Genomic DNA, 21,406 nt, shown 5'->3' with positions numbered 1-21,406 from the left:
CAGACAGCAGAAAAGTGAGTGAAATGAGACAGCAGTCAGTGTAAGATATGATGCATGCTTGCTTCATTGGAAAAAACACAGATTCCTTTCATGTAAATCACAGCAATTTAAAATCTCACAAACACTGCGCGTGAGCTCTTCACACTCATGTGAGCACTCGGTGTCATCACAGCTTTTTGTGTTGGGATCAATTGTTGAAAATAGCAGTTCATTTTTGCTTCATATGCATTTCCTAGATCACCAATAAAGTTCATACATTTATTAGAAATTTTCTGTTCTTTTTTCCTGTGGGCTGTTTATATCCTGTCTTTCTCTTCTTTATTTTATTTTATTGACATCAGATTGTTCATAATTTGCTTGCATATTTGCCAGACGCTCTTTGAAATGTAATCCTTTGTTGTGTGCATTTCAAACATTTTCTCCCAGCCCACTGTTTGTCTTTTGTTTTTTTTGTGTGTGATCTCTTTTGCCATACTGAAGACTTTAATTTTTATACAGTAAATTCTGTCCGTGTTTATTATTTACTGATATTTTCCCCTCTGTCTTGCTTTAGAAGTCTACCTCAGCTTGATCTCCACCCCCAAGAGAGATAATGATTATTTGGATTTTGTAAACTTGACAACTGTAAGGGTCTATGGCATCTTTCTGACCATTCTTGTTCCCCCACCCTAACCCCTAACCACCACCACCACCCCGCTAGCCCTGCCCCACCAGAACTCATTTCTATATGCTTCCTTCCGCACACTCTGTGGGTAAATTCCTCTCCCAAACGACCAAAGAGGGAAATACATTTTTTTCAGACTAGATCTGTTCTCTCAAAGAATAGCATGAGAACCTTCTAACCAGGGCATATTCGTTCTGACTTGATGCCCACTAACAATAACAATATAGACAAGGAAAGGTATATAGTTTAAGGAGGAGCAGAGACATACAACAAGAGCCCCATCACTCATGAATACAACCCTCTGCCACACACTCCCACTCACGAAACATGACAGCATCCCAAACTCCGTGGATGTAGCCTTTAAACCCTTCGCAATAATGTATCTGTAGCAAATTGTACTCCCAAAATACCACTGTCATCTAATTGAATTCAGACTCATACTGACTCCATGGGGCAGGGTTGAAATGCCAATGGTGGCTTTCTGGCACAGTAAATCTTTACAGGTGTAGAAAACCTCATCTTTTTCAGAATGAAAATGCCCGACTAATATGGTTCCCATGTAACAACAGAATGTAACAGAAACTACTCTTTGGGCTTTCCAAGATCAAGTCATAAAAGGCGGTTCAACTTGAGCCTTATTAACTGAAACACTCACTCTTTAAGTTGGAACAGGCAATCTAGAAGTCTTCAGCCATAGTGTATGCTGTTCAAGTTTCCTGGGGCCACCAAGCTTAACGAGCTATGGAGAGCGAAGTCCTGAAGTAAGGGGAGCAATAAAGAATCATAAGAAATTGTTATTATTGTCTTAGGCCACTATGTTTGGGGATAGTTTGGTAGACTATGTATTGAGTTGCTAACCACAAGGTCAGTGGTTTGAACACACCAGCTATTCTGTATGAGAAAGATGAGGCTGTGTGCTCCCATAAAGATTTAAAGTCTCAGAAACCCAAAAGGGAAGTTCTACTCAGTCCTATCCAGTCACTATGAGTCAGAATTGATCCGTGGAGGTTAGTATTGTTTTGCTTATTTGACCTAATTATTGATAATACTTTGAACATCTATAAATAAGATAAGGAGTGCTGCTGAGGCAAGGGCTAAGTGCTCAGAGGATAACCAAATGATTGGTGGTTCTAACTGACCCATTGGCTCCGCAGAAGAAAAACTTCGCGATCTTCAATAGTAAATATTACAGCCCAGAAACCCTATGAAGCTGGTCTATTCCATCACATGGACCTGCTAGGAGCCCAAATCAATGAACATAACGAAGATATTTTTAATGTAGTCTTTATAGAGTTTTAAAATCACCTAGTACTTTTTCAGTCATAAAGCTGGCTCTGCTTTCTCTCTTGAAAATCATTTCCTACCTTACCACTACCACAGGAGAAAGACGGGGCTTTCTACTTCCATAAACAGTTATAGTCTCAGAAACTCCCAGAGGCAGTCCTACCAAAGGGTAGCTATGAATGGACATCAATTGGATGGCAGTGAATTGGGATGTAGAGTTGACTCTACCACTATACCTCTTTCTATTGTCTCCCCTTTAAAAAAAAAGTCTAGGAAGTTGTGTGCTCATCTCTCCGTCCTTCTTTCTTGCTTTCCAAGAAAAGAGGAGCTGAGCTACAGGGAACAACACTGGAGGCACAGTGTGGGATTGCGCCCGATCTGACCCCTGAGGCAAAACACTAAGGATGTGCAATAGAACAGCAAGGGAAACAGAGCAATGAAGTTCCCAGGAAATACCAAAAATAGACTTTGGGGCCAGGGTGTGGCACCTCATCAGACCTGACCAGAAAACACTCCTAAAGGTCAACAAACAGACCTTGAAATAATTACAGGCTTTTCTTTTTTTTGTCATTTTTGGTCATTGTTGTTGTTTTTTTTGGTTGCTTTGTTTTGCGATGTCTTGTTTTTTGTGCATATTGTTATCTCTACAGGTCTGTCTAGATAAGATAGTGAGGATAAACAATCTGGAGGAGAAAACAACAGACTAATGATTCAGGGTGGGGGCATGAGAGAGGGGGAGGTAGGGGAATTGAAGTGGGTGTTAACAAACCCAGGGACAAGAGAACAACAAGTGATCCAAAATTGAGAAATCACTGAAACCTAAATGAAGACCGAACATGATAATGGGACAAGAGGAAAGTAAAAGGAAATAGAGGAAAGAACTAGGAGGCAAAGGACATTTATAGAGGCCTAAATACAGGCATGTACATATGTAAATATATTTATATATGGCGATGGGAAAATAGATCTATGTGCATATATTTATAGGTTTAGTATTAAGGTAACAGATGGACACTGGGCCTCCACTCAAGTACTCCCTCAATGCAAGAACACTTTGTTCTATTAAATTGGCATTCCATGATGCTCACCTTCCCAACATGATCACTGGGTTAGTTAATTGTGCCAACCTGGCCAATAAACACATGTGGGGCTAATTGAAAGGTGGGGGGATAAATGGGTGGTGAGCCTCGCCTTTCTAGTTCTTGGGTCTCTTGTTTTGTGATGGTTTCCCTGGGTGTAGCTGCCTTAGCAGTTCCCTGCTTCAGCTTGCAAGATTGACTTCCTATAAGACCTCCCCAAGGAGAAGCTACATGGACCTATCCCATACAGCCTTGGGTGCTGGAGCAGCCGTGTGGAGACCCCTGCTAGTGCTGAGATGCTTGTTCGTTCACAAACTCAGCTTTCCTCCTGCAGTCGGCATAATTGCCTCTGTTTTGTGAGGTGGAGGACTTTGTGGACTGGTGTTGGGTTAATGGGTTAATGTTGGACTTGTGGGCTTGGGCAGCATTGGGTTGGGATGTTTTCGTGATGCACATTTTCTTTACATAAAACTCTCTCTTATACATGAGTTTCTGTGGATTTGTTTCTCTAAAGTTCCTAGACTAATACAATCACTGAAGACAAAAGTGGGTGCATGAGCAAATGTGGTGAATAAAGCTGATGGTGCCTGGCTATCAAAAGATATACTGTCTGAAGTCATAAAGGCTTGAAGGCTTGAAGATAACCAAGCAGCCATCTAGCTCAGAAGCAACAGAGTCCACATGGAAGAAGCACACCAGCCTATGTAATCATGAGGTGTTGATAGGATCAGGTATCAGGCATTAAAGACCAAAAAAATCAAATCATTGTGAATGAGGGGGAGAGCAGAGTGGATACCCAAAGTCCATTTGTGAATAGGCAACTGGACATCCCCTTACAGAAGGGTTGCAGGGAGGAGACAAGCCAGTCAGGGTGCAGTATAGCACTGATGAAACATGCAACTTTCCTCTAGTTCTTTAATGCTTCCTCCCCTCCACCCCTAACAATCATGATCCCAATTCTACCTTACAAATCCGGTTAGACCAGAGGATGTACACTGGTACAGATAAAGAGCTGAAAGCACAGGGAATCCAGGACAGATAAACCCCTCAGGACCAATAACGAGAGTAGAGATAACAGGAGGGTAAGGGGAAGGTGGGGGAGAAAGGGGCAACTGATCGCAATGATGTACACATAATCCCCTCCCTGGGGGACAGACAACAGAAAAGTGGGTTTAGGGAGACATCAGACAGTATAAGACATGAAAAAAATAATCATAATTTATAAATTATCAAGGGTTCATGAGGGAGGGAAGGGAGGGAAGAGAGGGGAAAATGAGGGCTCAAGTAGAAAGAAAATGTTTTGACAATGATGATGGCAGCAAATGTACAAAAGTGCTTGACACATGGATGGATGGATGGATTGTGATAAGAGTTGTATGAGCCCCCAGTAAAATGATTTACAAAAAAGAGAGAGAAAGAGGAGCTGATACCAGCTTTCTGTTCTTTCTAGAAATGTTTGTTGTTATTTCTTTATAGCTTCTTGAGGGATTCAGGCACTGAAACAGGTGAAAGGAGGAGACTAGAACTTTTGAGAAAGAACATTGGCAAAGGCCCCTTTTCTGATTTGGAGCACAGGCAGTGGCTCACCAGATGGGCTCACTGACCTCTCCCTGCACTAATTGTCTTGAGCTGCTAAACATAAGCTACATATTCAGAAGGCAAGTTAAAAAAAAAAAAAGAAAGAAAGAAAAGCACTGTTAGCTTTCCTAGTTATGATTGTCCTATTGTCTCCATAGCGACAGATGTTATGTGAAATCAACTGCTTTATTTTGAAAACAATACAGGTTGGATACTGGCCTTGGGGAAGTTGCAAAGAACATAAAATTCAATCCCGATATATTCTTATGTGGGTTTTCTTTCTCATGTTAGCTTCTCGTTCTTTCTTTTTTAATATGCTTCATTGTAAGAGAATAAGATAAAATTTTTTAAAAGTCATCTTTTGAATTTCTTCAATGGTCACTAGATAAGATGAGAACAGGTCTTGGTGGGAGACTTGTGTGGGAAATCAAAATGAAGGGCCTTCCAAAAGTTCATGGAAATTTTTCCATTATTTTCTAAATTCATTTCCCACACTTTTTTTGAAGTCCCCTCATATGTACAAATTCACAAGCTCTCAAAGCAGCGAAAGAAACCATAACACTGACTGTGCGGTAGACTGATCATATTGGCTGGGGTAATTTTATTCTTGTGAATCTAAGCATGAAAGTTTATTTCTGGAACAACACTGGGAATCCTGTCAACTAATTAGAGTCTTGATTTCTTGTAAATGAGACACTATTCAGAATCCAAATGATTGTTGATAGACAATGGAATAATATCACAATCAACCTTTTAGCTGTGAAGAAGACATGTAGCCGTCCAGGATAGAATAACGCAATTAATGAAAAGAAAGGAAAACATTTTTAAAACAGAAAGGAACAAAGGCTCATATAACCATGGCCAATTTGTGCTGATAATGGATTCAAGAGGCATGTCACTTTTAGACAGCATATTCTGCAAGTATTTCAGGAGCCATCGTTCATTGAATAAGCTATCAAAAATGAGGGTCTCTGAACTAGATTTGATTTCAAAGGTATGAAAATTCATGACCCTTTTCATGAAATTACCCAAGAGGAAAAAATGCCTAAGACAAAAATTACCCAAGAGGAAGAAATGACTAAGACAAAAAAGAATTAAAATAATTAGATCATGAGTAGATCTAAGTGTAAGTCTGGTTTCTAATCATATTTTTAAAGCCACGAATTAGAATCTAGGTATATTAAGAAGATTAAGGAACTTCTGTTTAAAAGTTATAGATACCAGGTTGGATGCAGGCACCAATTACCATCTACACATCAAAAGTATATGCTAATCCAGATAGTTAGAATTTTAAGTTATCAAATTCAAAAAAAAATTAATTAATGTTTTTTTTGTCAAGATTTGTCTTGATCTAGCTAACTGGCCTTTCTGGGAATATAGGGGACTGCCTGGCATTAGATGTGGAAGTCAAACCAGGACTCTTCCTATTACCTTGGATAAACTCCATGGGGGGATTCAGCCAATTCGCACCAGTTCAGCAGAACCAACGACTAATTTTTTGTTACTGGTTGTTAAAATGGTACTTGTAATTGGTTCTCTCTAAGGGGGAAGCTAGGCAGCTGCCCAGTGTGGAAATCACACATGTCCATTCCCTATACTTTTTTGACATTCTTCTGTGCAGTAGTGTATTCTAAGTGCTGTAGTAATATTCAGACCATGCATAGGTTTAAAAAATTAGATGGAACTATGCTTGTAGTATTTAGTTATTCATTTCATAAAATGTTACACTTTTTTTTTACAACACCATTTTATTGGGAGCTAATACAGATATCATTCCATAGTCCAATCACATCAAACAGTATTGTATAATTGCTACCACAACCTGTTTCAAAACATTCTCTTCCTTATTTTTTTGTCTTAATATATAGTGTAGGTTTATAGACATTCAAAAATTTAAAAACACTTTCAGATACACTAAACTGTCTTTAATATAATAATACAGTAATAAAATAGTAATAATGATTTGATACTATAACGAAGCCCCGTTCATTTATAATTATATGTACTTCAAAATTTTTAAATTATACATTTTAATATAATGGAGGTTGGTTCATAATGTCAAACTGTACAAAAGGCAGATATCCAGAACCTAAGGACTGCTTTCTGAACTTTTAATTTTTTTTAAACAGTTTTTTTTTAAGATCATTTTATTGTGGGTTCTTATAACTCCTATAACAATCCATACATGAATTGTACCTATATGATATACCTATATATTGTACCTATACATCATCATTTTCTAAACATTTACTTTTTGTTTGAGCCCTTGATATCAGCTCCTCTTTTTCCCCTCCTCCACCCTTCCCACCCTCATGACCCCTTGATAAATTATAAATTATTATTATTTTCTTTTTTTTAATTATTATTATTTTCATATCTTACACTGACCACTGTCTCCCTTCACCAATGTTACTGTTGTTCGTTCCACTGAGGATGGGAGTGGTTAATGCTTTGATCATTTCAATAAGTTCCCCTTCCTCTGCTCCTCCACCCACCTTCCCCTACCCTCCTGGTATCACTACTCCTATTTCTATTCCAGAGAGGTTTATCTGACCTGGATTCTGTGTGTCCTTAGCTCTATCTGTACCAGTGTACATGCTCTGGTTTTGCCAGAACTGGAAGGCAGGACTGGGGTCTGATAGTAGGGGGTCAGGAAGTCTCAAAGAACCAGAGGAATACTGTGCACTTCATCGGTGCTATACTGCACACTAGTTGACTCATCCCTTCCTTGTGACCCTTCTGCGAAGGGATGTCCTATTGTCTACAGACAGGTTTGGGGTCTCTGCTCCAAACCCCCTCATTCTCAACAATATATTTTTGTTGTTGTTTTGGGCCTTTTGATGCCTGATACCTGATCGCATCAACGCCTCATGATCTCACAGGCTGGTGTGCTTCTTCCATGTGTGCTTGTTGCTTCTCTGCTAGATGACTGCTTGTTTACCTGCAAACCTTTAAGACCCCAGACACAATATCTTTTAATAGCTTTCACCATCAGCTTTCTTCACATTTGCTTGTGCATCCATTTTGTCTTCAGCAAGGGTTGGGAGAGTGAGCATCACAGATTACCAGGTTGTTAGAACAAAGGGCACTTGTGTTGAAGGCCAGCTTGAGCAGAAGCCCAATGTCTACTTCTTCAATGTACTGCCATATAAATATATGTACATACACCAATACCTTGATTTTTATGAATTAATATATTTACATAACTGCACACCTGTGTTTATTTATACCTCTATCCATAGCTTTGCTTCCTAGATCTTTCCTGTTTCCTTTTACCTTCCTCCTGTTCCGCCATCACACTCTCCCTTCTTCTGCCTCTTAGTAATTCCTCTCAGCTAGATGCTGTTGCTCCAACATCCCCAGGATCTCTATGTCCTCCTAATTGTTGATTTTAATTTCCTAGTTGTTCCTCTGTCTCTTCCTTATTGAATTCCTTGATATCAGCTCCCCTTTATGCCCTCTCCCCTACTGTACCCCCCCAGGAACCTTTATTCTACTTGCTGTTTCTATAGGTTCCTCAATACTGGGTTTCCATAACGAAAAACAAAAATCCAAAATTCAAGAAGGTTACCCCCAAATGAGAAAAATACATCTGAGATAAACCCCAATATGGGAAGGAAAAAAAAGAAAGAGAGAGTGAAAAAAAAATGTTGAAAACCAGATCGGGCCTGATGTGCATCAGAGTGGGGACCAACTGACAAGGTTCTAACCGTTCAAGTCAGGGTTATCCTTTTGATCTTCTACTGTCATCTGTCCAGTGCACTCTCTTTGGCAGCCAATTTCCTACCATCCCTCTGTTCTGGATAGAGGGAAATCATTGGAGGCCTAGTTCCTATGTAGAGCTCACAAACGTACCTTGGACTTCCACTGCCGTCCATAGCTTTCTGCAAACCAGAATCTTAAAATCTAGGCTCTGATGCTATCCCATTAGGCTTCAGATGATAAGATTCACAGTCCATCAGTCACTGATGTTGGATGTTTCTTCCATATGGACATATAACATTTAAACATATAACATTTAAAGAGAAAAAATACTAAACAATCAAAGGGTGGCACACTGTCATTCATCTCAGCTTTGTGCCATGCCCCCAAATTCCCATGAGTTGCTATGAGTGAATTATGCAACTCCTGAAAGTGTCCAAAGAGCTAAAAATATTGTCAGAACCATTGCGGTAAGGTCAGCACAAGTAATGAGGGTTTGTCAAATATGAACATGATATGTTTAGCGAAGTGAAGTCGCCTGTTTCTAATCCCCTAAACACAATGCCTACTTCTAACGGAACGGGATCCTACTCTTACCGTGCAAACCTGAGTAAGGAAAAGCCACATAGCTGATGAAGCTCAGATAAAAGCAAAGAACATTGTGAGGATGAAAAACAAAAGCAATATGAAAATATCTTAAATAACAATGACTTTTTGTCAAGTATTCTTTAATATTTTTCTTTTTTTTTAAAACATTTTATTAGGGGCTCATACAACTGTTATCGCAATCCATACACACATCAATTGTGTAAAGCGCATCCGACGTCTCCCTTCTCTTTAATATTTTTCATTAACATTTTTAAACTTTCTTATAACAATCTAGTTTTGTATACCTCTTTTATTGTTCTTATTTTAGTATTAATTGTATGAACTAATAAACTACCTTTTCGCCTATCCTTTTTGAAACTTAAAACAGCCATTAGGGCAGAGAATTAGTTGTTAAATCATCGGGACCAACTCTTTACCTTTTCAGCATCAGTGTCCTTAATTGTAGTAGCCCCCTTCCAATGCAGCTGTGAGGAGCACATGGAGGAATGCAAGCAATTCCCAATTCTGGGACACAGTACTATTGTTGTTGTTGTTGTTATTCAACTATGCAATATGTCTTACATTTTTTAACAGGCATTGTTCAAACCTTAGGAGCTTTTGACTAATAATCCACGTATATATTTTAAAGTTAACTTTATTAATGTCTACTTTGAAGAATATAAGACATATCCACAGCCCAACACGCTGAAATTTTTAGATTTCATCTGATATTTCTGCCCAAGATTAGAAATCATCACAGAAATTCTTAAGTCTGAAAAGGTTTTCCTTAGAGAGTTTGCAATAATCTGAGAGCTATTAGAAGCCATTAGCCTCATAAGTAATGAGAAGAAAGTTGGAAATAGACCTATGTGTCTAAAATGCTTATTTCACCATGATAAATATTACCTTTATATTCACAGTCAAAGAAATATAAATGTCAATTTATTTAAAAATTAAATTGCCTGGGCATGGGTCAGTCAGTTAATATAAAAGGTAAATGTGTTTCTTCAGCAATCTGAGGACAAAGAAAAGGAGTCTAGAAAATATTGAAGAATTATATAACTACATTACATTTGTTCAATCTACTAGCATTAATAGATCACTGCTTACCTCAGAGATTGGTTTTTTGAGAAATGAAAGATCACAGAAAGCCCATAGAAAAATTGAATTGGTTCTGTTAAGAACTTTTCAAAAGACAGTATACTTCGACTCTGAAAGCCACGCCTGTCCTCTGCCTGATTATTCCAGAACTTGACAAAGCCAAGTGCCTTCAGGGGAATTTCAGTTAACAATACAACAGAAGACTAGCAAAGGGTTCCTGGCAGAACAAAATGTGTGGCTTTTGTCATTTGTAGGACTGGGGTGTTCCAAACTCAAATGTGATGTCAGGTTAGAGATTGGGTGAGGTGGAAGCACTACCCACCTCCCCTCCACCCTTTCTCTACTTCTGTCATCACTACTTGCTTATCCTTTTCCTCCTCTGCCTGCCTGCTTCTCACCAGTCTGGAAACCCTGGAGGCTGAGGCACCTGAACTGGATTTTCTAGCGTCTTAAACGGTCCACTGAAAACAACTCAGTGGTGCTCAAATCATGTAATCTGACCTTAATATGTAGCACCATAAATTATTCCCAAATTTAAGTTATTTTTCCTCAAAGTTTTAGTCCTGTTTTTCATCAATTCCTTGTCTTTTTATTATATGTGTGAGTCACTCCTCTTAAGAATGATTAGGGAGAAAGATCACAGAAATTATAGTCGGCCTTCTCATATTGAACTGAAATAGAAACTGGTGCAAACTCTCTAGAATGCAATTTCAAAATGTCTATCAAATGTCTTAAAAATTAGAATAGGTTTTTACCTGGAAATCCCACTTACATGAGGATTATAGCTAAACAAATGCACATATTTAGCTATAAAAATGTTTAATACAGTTTTTTTCCTTTAAAGAAAAAATATTGAAAGCAAGTTAAGCATACTATAATAGGGTATCAGTTGAATAAATTGTTGTCCACACAATAGTTTAATATACAACCATTAAAAGGTTATAATACAATACACCTAGCCTTTTTTGTTGGCTTGTTTTTGTTTTTTAGAGAGAGAGAGAGACAGGAGAGAGGGAAGGGCCAGCAGCGAGGATGCGGCAGACTGGGAAGAGCCCAATACACCTAGTCTTATACTGCATATGATTGTATTTTCCATATGATTATGTAAAGGTAAGAAAAAAACATGGATTAAAAGTTTTATTCAACTCACTGAAGAAACAGTAAAATTTTAAAGCAGGCCAAAAAATTTTTTTGAGAAGCTAGCTAGTTATTTACAGTATATACTCCAGTATAAGCTGACCTGACTATCAGTCAAGGTACCAAATTTTACCACAAAAACTGCATTAAAAATGTGCTGAAAAACTCGCCTTATACATGAGGGTATACAGTATGTCATCGTTGATGTTGGTAGTGGTAGAGTTAGTTCAAACACACAATGGCCTTCAGTATAACAACAGACTGTTGCCTGGTCCTGCTCCATCTTCATGATCATTGCCATGTTTATGAACAATGGTCAACAGTTGTTTTTTGTGGTTACCCTGAAAACTGAGTTAACATAAAAACGCCCGTGACTTCTCAAAGTGTAAATTCCAAAGCCAAAGGTATATATATATTTTCAAACAAAACACCACAAAGACAGTGTGTTTTGCACTGCTGTCATCTCCTGGCTGGTATACCTTCTAAATTAAAACTTCAAGTTCTTCCTCTAACCAGGAGTGACCGTGACGTGACGCTCCTGAGGAAAATGCCTTCACGTCAGATGAAGTAGTACTTCACTGCAGAGCAGTGTGGGCTTGGGAAGTGGGAATCAGCAGTTTCCAGTGGAAAAAAATAGGCCTAGTACATTTGGGCCAAGAATCTGACACAGGCAGTAGGAGGTAGGGATGAGAGCTTTTTGACATGCATATTATCAACAGCAAAGTGCAATGCGCTTGAAAGCAGCTCAGTGGGGATGATGAATAAGTATCTCCTGAGTTAGGAATGGTAAATGGACACTAATTTTATACCGTCTGTATTTCCTTTTGTAGGATTTATACAATGTCACTTTCACTTACTTTACCTATGTTGCTCCAATCGTGTGATTTTAATAAGTGTACATATGTGTATTGTAGTCCCTTTCTATTTCACTTGTATCCTTAGTCATGTCAACTCTTTTCCACACGGTCTTAAGTTCCTCAATCATTAGCTTTCTTATCCCAATGACTTCCAGACCCCTATGGTTTTGAAAGGAGCCTGCTGGTACAGTGGCTAAAGGGCTCTGGTGCTAACCCAAAGCCCAATCTTTAAATCTCTATTTCCCAATTTCTATGTTTACCATAACCCCTCCCCACCAAAAAAATCCATTGCTATCGAGTCAATTCAATTCAGCCTCATAGACAGCTGGCTACAGGGTAGGCTTGCTATTTACTCTCATTGTTCTTAACTCTTTAGCCAGCAGACTCCTAAGAATCTACTTGGATTTTTGTATCTTCTCCTTGGGTGGGGGGTGGGGGAGTTGGTGGAATGCAGGTGTACTCATGCATAAAAATCTTTTGCATATAATTCTAGGAGGGCTGTGAAGGTACCAAAACCCATCTATGGATTAGTTCAGCCTATATTAAAGATTGCTCTTTCAGTCTTTCATTTGTTTGTTTGTATATTTGTTTACTTATTATTATAGAGAACTTAAAACATACACAAAAGCAGATAAAATAGCATTATAAACCTCTATCTACACATCACTCAACCCCGATAGTCAACCTTCCTAGATCAATTACGCGCTGCTTCCATGAAGACAAGTCAGAAGGTATTGCTACTGGGTTCCAGTTCATGCATAAAAGGTTTTATTCCAACCAAATTGTATTTAAATGCGTCTCTGTAACCGTGACAGCTGTAAGCAAGTTCTCTCTTGACTTGACTTAGTCTCATTAGCATGCCTTCAGAAGAAAAAAGTCCAATCTTTCAAACATATCTGCAGGGCCAATTAGATATAAGGCAAAAATGTCAGCTCAAAAAGTTATGGTGCCTATTTTTGGGTGGGGAGGGAGGCAGGATTGCACAGGGGTTAGCCTTTCTTGAAGCAAACAGTGTGGTCACAGGGATTTGTTATAAAGAAGTTTTAAGAAAACTGAACACTGCGTTGTTGAGATAAATGTTGGGAAAATTGTGCTAAGGAATCTTTTCCATCATGACCATGTCCTCGGCCATTTGAGAATAGCAAGGGATGTCCTGTGAGAATATGAGAAACCTTATCCCATCTGCTCCCCAGCCCTGCTCTCGCCCCTGCAGATTTATTTTTGTGTTTCAAACTCAAAGAACATTTAAAAGGAATATGAGTTGTGTCCCTCAAGGATGCTAAAATTGCCATTTTGATGGGATTTAAGAGAAAAAGGGAAAATCCTTTGGGGAAAACTTAGGGACATGGAAACACTGCCTTCAGATGTGTATAAACCGAGATGGAGGATATATCAAGAAATAATAGCTTCATATATTTGCACATCCTGATCTTTTTGTCTAATAAAGATTTCTATGGTTTCAGAGCAATACTTTTTTTACTATTTTTGTTCATTGCTGTCCGTCTGAGTCCAACGCACTTGGCCCTGGGTGTTGCAGCATAGAACTGGTCCCTAGATTTCTCAAGTCTGCTGTCTTTCTCAAGCAGACACTGAGTGCCTTTGAACATTTAACCTTCTGGTTAGTAGCCAATTGCATTCACTTTTTGAAACATCAGGAATAAATCTCTTCTAGAGTAAACATATGGTACACGGTATGTGTTCAGGCTTGTGAATACTATTTATTAACAAAATGTTGGTATTCTACCTTTGAACCTAAAGAGCCCTGGTGGTACCGTTGGGTAAGCTTTGGATGGCTAACCATAATGTTGGTGGTTCAAAACCACCAGCCACTCCTTGGAAGAAAGTTTAGGCTGTGTGCTTCTGTAAAGATGTACAGCTTTGGAGACCTTATAAAGGATCACTATGAGTTGGAATTGACATGATGGTAATATGTTTGATTTGGTTTGGGTTTGGGATTTTTGCGGGGGAGGGAGCGAGTGGAGAGTGCGTTGAGGAACCTATTGTCAAAATATTCAGATTATCTGAGGAAGAATCCCCAAAGCAAATAAAAACAAAGAGTTTTCTTTGATCAGCATTCTGTGAGTCACTGAGAGAAAAGCAACAGCTCAATTTGTTCTTCCCCTTGTGAGTGCCAAATCATGAAAAATAGAATTTATAAGCAGATTAGACAGAATAGCATAATTCTAAATAAAAGAAATTATATTAACTCTGTCTCTGGCGCATGATTTCATATCCAGCCCCTGCTCAAATCTAATAAAATCTGGACCCCAACAATATGATTTGGGCAGTCGGAAGGGAGATCACTGAAACCTTCCATGGACTGATTAGACATGATATCTGGCATCACCCTGCTATTGAAAACCTCTTGCTGCCAACTCATTCTTGGTAACTCAGTGAAGAAAACATGCTCTGGGTAGCTGACACGTGTTTCCAAAGATTTGTGGTGGCTTTTGCCAGGTTCTCTATGAACAAAAAGAATTATACCTACTATCTTAGAAAAGTACCACCAAACTACTAGACAGAAGCAAGGATAGGAAGACTTCCTTTCATGTACCGGATATACTCATGTATAAGCCGAGTTTTTTAACGCATGTTTTATGCTGAAAAAGCTCCCCCTTGACTTACACTCCAATAAGGGTCCCATTTACCTGTTCTTCAGTGCAGTGTGGGTGTCCTCTGTCTTTCCTGCTCATCTGCGGGTGCCTGAAATCTCTGTGGGTGGTCCGATGACAGCTGATTTCACCTATCACCGCTCTTATTTTCTCCTGCACGCCAGCAGCCTCTGAGTTGCCCATGCCATACTGAGCAAGAACCTTCCCGCTTCTGTGTGCTGGTACTTGGGGTGCACCACATCCAAATGATGAGAAGGAATCCAGTTTTGAAAGATTTTAACTCTTGTGTTTTAGCTTGGTTGCTGATTGAGCTAAGGTTTTCATACTTTTAAAGTTACTGTTGATACCGTATTGATTTTGTTGACCCTCTTTTCCATTTACAGATCTAGTTTACTGTTTTTCTTTGAAATAAATATTCAAAAACATTTAACCTACTGATGCCTCAACTAATGTAATTGTATTGGTATCTATTTTTATTTTGAAATTTACCAGTAGCTGCTGCATTTCCCACCCTAGGCTTATACTTGAGTCAATAAGTTTTCTGTTTTTGTAGTAAAATTAGGTGCCTCAGCTTATATTTGAGTTGGCTTATACTCGAGTATATATGGTACTTTGGACATGTTAACAGGAGAGACCAGTCCCTGGAAAAATACATCATGCTTGGTAAAGCCCAGGGTCAGCAAGAGGAGGATCCTCAATGAGATGGATTGACACCATGGCTACAATAATGGGCTCAAACATAATTGTGAGGATGGGGCAGGACCAGGCAGTGTTTTGTTCTGTTGTGTGCAGAACCAATTTGAAGGTACCCAAAAAAACAAAGAACGTTTTTTTCCCCCATGAACAATTTTCATTTTATTTCCTTTCAGGTTTGTTTTTCTTCAGCTTCTAAACTTTACATAGGCTTTGGAGGAGGTCGTGGGGCAGCACCTGCAGGTCTAAATCAAGGTGGGGGGGTTCGTTCCTTCTGGGCTTCATGTGACCGGTTCCTAACCACCTTGCTGTGAATGGCACAACTCACACAGTAATGCAGCTTCACGTACAGCTTGGGAAGCACGCATGCGTCAAAGGCGTTCGCTTCGGAAATGTCTCTGACGGCCGCGGCCTCCACTATGTTTCTTATGATGAACGTCTTCATGGCCTTGTCTTTGGGCATGCAGCGGGTGCAGTTCTGGCAGCGAATGGGCTGCACATGGCTGTGGCCTTTCTTGGCACGGCTGTAGTTTCGCCTTTTCGTTGTCATCTCGGAAGCGAGGACGCTAGAGGGAGCAACAAAGAACATTTTATGTAGGAGCTCTGGTGGTGCTTTATGGAAAGGAAAGTGTTGGACTAACTTCAAGAATTATGGCTCAAACCCACAAAACCATTCATCACTCCAAAGGAGAAAGATAAGTAAGTTATCTACTCCTGTAAAGATTTACCGCCCCAGAGGCACCATGCAAGGATTTTCAGAATATGAAACAACTTGATGACCGTGAGTTTTAACACTTTATGACATTGCAGGCTAGACATTGGGCTACTAGTCAAAAGGTCCGTAGGTCAAACCCACCAGCTGATGAAAGGAAGTAAAATGAGACTATTGCTCCTATAGGGATTGACAGTCTTGGAATCCATATATAGGGCTGCTATGTATTGGCATTAATTCAGTAGCAATGAATTTATTTTGGATGTGAGGCAAGGATACAGGAACATTTTATAATTAATGGTTATGCCTAACAAGACTGTGCCTATGTGCCCATTCCAAAGAAAGGTGAGCCAACAGAATACTCAAACTATAGAACGATATATCATTGATATCACACACAAGTAAAATTTTGCTTAAGATCATCCAACAATGGTTACAGCAACACATTGACAGGGAACTGCCAGAAGTTCAGGTCAGATTCAGAAGAGGCCATGGGACAAAGGATATTATTGCTGATGTCAAATGGATCTTGGCTCAAACCAGAGAATACAAGAAAGATGTTTACCTGTGTTTCATTGACTATTCAAAGACATTCGACTGTGTGGACCATAATAAACTGTGGACAACCTTGAGAAGAAAGGGAATTCCAGAATACTTCATTGTTCTCATTTGGAACTTTTACATGGATCAAGAGACATGTTTGCTAACAAAACAAGGGAATAGTAAATGGTTTCAAATCAGGAAAAGCTTGCAGCCTCTCACCATATTTGTTTAATCTACATGCTGAGCAAATAATCAGCGAAGCTGAATTATATGAAGAGGAGTGTGACATCAGGATTGGAGGAAGGCTTATAAAGAACTTGAGGTATGCTTTCTTGCTTGCTGAAAGTATGGGAAGAATTGAACCACTTCCTAATGAAGAGCGAGGATTGTAGCCTTCAGTGTGAATTACAACCTCAAATCCTCATAATTCAACCAATAGGTAACATCATGATAAATGAAGAAAATATTGAAATCATTAAAGATTTTGTCTTAGATCCACAATCAATGATCATGGAAGCAGCAGTCAAGAGATTAAAAGACTGGTTGCATTAAGTAAATCTCCTGCACAAGACCTCTGTGCTAGTCTGGGTATGCTACAGAAACAAATTCATGAGCACTCATGTGTATATAAGAAAGAAGTTTATATACAAGAGCAATAGAATATTAAGAAAATGTCCTAACCCAGTCCCGATCAAGTCCATAAATCCATTATTAGCCTATATGTCCGATACCAATCTATAAAGCGCTCTTCAGACTCACGCAACACATGCAATGATGCCAAATGTAGGAAGATCACAGGCCAGTGGGTTGGAAGTCTTGTCGATCCAGTGGAGTTGTAAGCATCTCAGTGCTGGCAGAAGTCTCTAATGGCTTCTCCAGCTCCAGAGGTCTGGTTGCATCAGGGTAGGTCCATGTGGCTTCTCCAGCTCTCAGGATGTAGCACCATGTATCTTGTCAGTAGAGCATCTCTCATGGAATGAGCTGAGGGAGAGCTTCTTGTCAGCTAGGATGTCTCACAAGGATTGAGCAGAGAGAGAAAAGTGTCTTCTGCCTCCAAAGTGGAAATACCGGAATTCACAGAATTCTCAGAAGGCCATGCCCACCCAGAGGCCTCGTTGGCTATGATCTGATTGACAGGCTAGACTCCACCCCTACACTCTTAATCCTCAAATTGACACCAGATGATGTAACTACCACAACCTCTTTAGAATATTGAAGAGCTCAGATGTTGCTTTGAGGTCTAGGGTGCACCTGACTAAAAGCCATGGTATTCTCCGTCGCATCATATGCATGTGAACATTGGCCATTTAATAAGGAAGACTATAGAAAAACCTATACATTTGAATTGTGGTGCTGTAGAAGAATATTGAAAGTGCCATGGACTGCTAAAAGGATAAACCGATCTATATTGGAAGAAACAAGGTCAAAGTGCTCCTTAGAAGCAAGGATGGAAAGACTTCATCTTACATACTTTGGGCATAATGTCAGGAGAGAGCAGTCCCTGGAGCAGGACTGATCTATATTTACTATATTTGGTAATGTGGAGGGCTAGCGAACAAGAGGAAAGCCCTTGATGAGATTGACTGACACGGTGGCTGCATCAATGGGCTCAGGCTTAGGAACAATCGTGAGGAAGGTGCAGGACCAGACAGTGTTTTGTTCATTTGTACAGAGGGTTGCTATGTGTCAGAGCCTACTTGATGGCTCCTCACTACAACAATATGCAATTTGCTGAAGAATCATTTATCCTTCAGCACAGATTTGGCTACATCGGGAAAAGAGGTGAATTGAGATCAAGCATATTGTTGAATCCAATGATCTGGACAGGGCCTGCTGGAGACATGTGTCCACATATAACAGGAAAGAGCATCCCAAAGAAAAGGAAAATTGGGTAGCACAGGGCAAAATGAGGAAAAAGCATCAAGAGAAAATCTTTGAAACGCTGTATACGTCCTTCAACTTGGAGACATAGATCTTGGGCTAAAAGCCTCGGTTACAAGTTATCTGGGTCCGGGCAGTCTCCTTGGCTGGAGTTTGGGCAGTCCATAACTGCATCCTAGTGGAAAGCCTACTGGAAACTCTGTGCCCCGGTGTATGAGGCTGGAGCAATGCATGTTCTTCAGAAAACAGGTTATGTTCATAGAAATCAGTGTCTCAGAATCTCTCAAGAACATTTCTCAGCTTTCTTTGCAATGTTACAGACTGAAAGGGTCTCTGACATGGTCAATCACACAGCTGTGGGCTAGTCTGGTGGCTCATGCAGTCCGTTGCTATGGCATCTAGGGAACGCGATTCTTCAGGCAGACACTGGGAAACGCCATACTCTGTTCTTCCACCCCCTTGTAATCCAGGCAGGGATTACAATAGAAGAGTGTCTCCCTTCACCGAAAGCCAAAGCTGTCCACTTGTGCTCCACTTCCCTCACCTCCCATTATCCAGAATCCTATCTGTTCCCTTCTCCTATATCTTCTATCCCAACCTCTCCCTTCTATCCTCTCCCATTTTAAAAAAGGGAACAATTTTCCCCTCTCCATTTTCCTTTTTATAATCAAATTACTCAAAGAGGTGCCCATTCTCAGTCCATCTATGATTTCATCTCCACCCCCAATCCTCCAAAGGCTTTTCATTCAAACTCAGCAATGTTGTTAGACCCAAAGGACATTTTTCAGATTGTCCTTTACTTTCTTCTGGGTCTGGAACAGGCCTCTCAGTCACTTCCTACGCGATCCTCCCCCTCATTCACCACACGCCACTCACACTAGCTGTATTAGTCTGGGTACTTTAAAGAAACAAATCCACAGAAACTCATGTATAAGAGAGAGTTTTATATAAAGGTTAAGTGCACATCAAAGAAAACATCCCAACCCAGTGCTGCCCAAGCCCACAAGTCCACCATTAACCCATACATCCGACACCAATCCACAAAGTGCTCCTCCATCTCACAAAACAGATGCAAAGATGCTGACCGCAGGAAGAAAGTCTAATCAGTGAACGTGTAAGCATCTCAGCACTGGCAGGGGTCTCCACATGGCTGCTCCAGCACCCAGGGCTGCATCAGGGTAGGTCCATGTGGCTTCTCCTCAGGGATGTCTTGCAGGAAGTGAATCTTGTCAGTTGAAGCAGGGAACTGGCTAAGGCAGCTGCACCCTGGTCCTACCATCACAAAGCAAGAGACCTGAGAACTAGAAAGGTGAGACTGACCAAGCCATTTATCTCTCTGCCCTTCAATTAACCCCACATGTGTTTATCGGCCAGGTTGGCACAATAAACTAACTCACTAGCCTCTTTCCAATTCTCCCATTCTCAATTTTGTACATATTATTTCTTCCTTGAATTAATCCTCCTAGTAAGTCAAGTATGCTTATTATAATTTTTAGGTGCAAAATTTTTCTATTCAACTCTTAATGCCAGGGCCTAGAACACAATATATGGAGCCCTGGCGGCATAGTGATTACACATTGGGCTACTAACTGCAAGGTCAGCAGTTTGAAACCACCAGCGGCTCTATGGGAGTAAGATGGGGATTTCTACTCTGGTAAAGAGTTATGGTCTCAGAAATTCACAGTGGTGGTAGCTCTAGCCGGTTCTATGGGGTCACTATGAATCAGCCAGCATTGATGCAATGGCAATGGTAAGTAAGTAAGTGTACACACACTAGGTACATTGAACAAATATTTTAGTACTAGAAGCAATAGTCATTATTGGAGCAGTCATTCCTTTTTAGGGCCTTCTTGCACAGCTGTTCAACATCTGAAAACCCATCACCAGAATTCTGTTGCTGTTGTTGTTGTTGTTGGTGGTGGTGGTGGTGGGTGCAATCAAGTGAGTTCCAACTTATAATGACCCTGTGTATAACAGCCTAAAGTGCTGTCTGATCCTGCATCATCTTCACAATTGGTGTCATGTTTGAGCCCATTTTTGCAGCCACTTTGTCAATCCATCTCTTTGACAGTCTTCCTTTTCACCAAGCTTGATGTCCCTCTCCAGGGGCTGGTCTCTCCTGATAACACTTTCAAACTATGTCCTGGCCTCTAAGGAGGATTCTGGCTATACTTATTCCAAGACAGATGTGCTTGTCCTTCTGGCAGTCCATAGTACTTTCAATATTCTTCTCCAAACCATAATTGGTTACTATACCAAAAAGAGCTGGTCAACATACAACCATTTCAAGAGATAGCATATGTTCTAAAAGAAAGAAATCCAAGCTGCCCTAAAGGCAACAGCAAAAAACGTCTCCAGGAATGCCAACTGAAATGTTTAAATAAGCTGATGAAGCACTGGAAGTACTCCTCTTTTATGCAAAAAAAAAAAGAGGCAGATACCTGGCCAATTGACTGGAAGAGATCCATGTTTGTGCCCATTCCAAAGAAAGGTGATCCAATGAATGTGGAAATTATCCTTATCATTAATGAAATATGGTTAGCATCACGCACAAGTACAATTTTGCTGAAGATCATTCATCAGTGGTTGCAGTAGTACATTGATCAGGAAGGGCCAGAAATTCAAGCAAGCTGGATGCAAAAGAGGATACACCATGAGCAATATCATTGCTGAAGTCAGATGGATCTTGGCTGAAAGCAGAGAATATCAGAGAGATGTTTACTTGTATTTTATTGACTATACAAAGATATTCAGAGCCTATAAATGTATCAAGAGGCAGGCATATGAACAGAACAAGGGAATGCTGCCTGGCTTAAAATTATGTACGTACTTAAAATATTTAAAGTGCGTACCAGGGTTGTATCTTTTCACTCTGCTTATTCAACCTGTATGCTGAGCAAATGATCCAAGAAGCTGGGCTGCATGAAGAAGACAGTGGCCTCAGGAATGGAGGAAGACTTCGTGACAATCTGCAA

General features: G+C 40.0%; 1 protein-coding gene across 1 annotated transcript in view; it reads right to left on the bottom strand.

The window, feature by feature from the left end:
* Positions 1-15,545: 15,545 nt before the first annotated feature.
* Positions 15,546-21,406, bottom strand: part of LOC115871026 (40S ribosomal protein S26-like) — a 69,021-nt gene continuing 63,160 nt past the window's right edge. Inside the window, exon 2 of the mRNA XM_030886853.2 lies at positions 15,546-15,861. Within this exon, the coding sequence (XP_030742713.1) occupies positions 15,546-15,845 (300 nt within the window). The 5' untranslated portion in view covers positions 15,846-15,861. The remainder of the gene's footprint in view (positions 15,862-21,406) is intronic.

The sequence above is a fragment of the Echinops telfairi genome, unplaced genomic scaffold (assembly GCF_000313985.2).
Source record: "Echinops telfairi isolate 266 unplaced genomic scaffold, ASM31398v2 ScPeMD7_3533;HRSCAF=4204_0, whole genome shotgun sequence".
NCBI lineage: Eukaryota > Metazoa > Chordata > Mammalia > Afrosoricida > Tenrecidae > Echinops > Echinops telfairi.
Note: the sequence above shows the minus strand (reverse complement) of the source record. Positions and strands in the feature narration are given on the sequence as shown.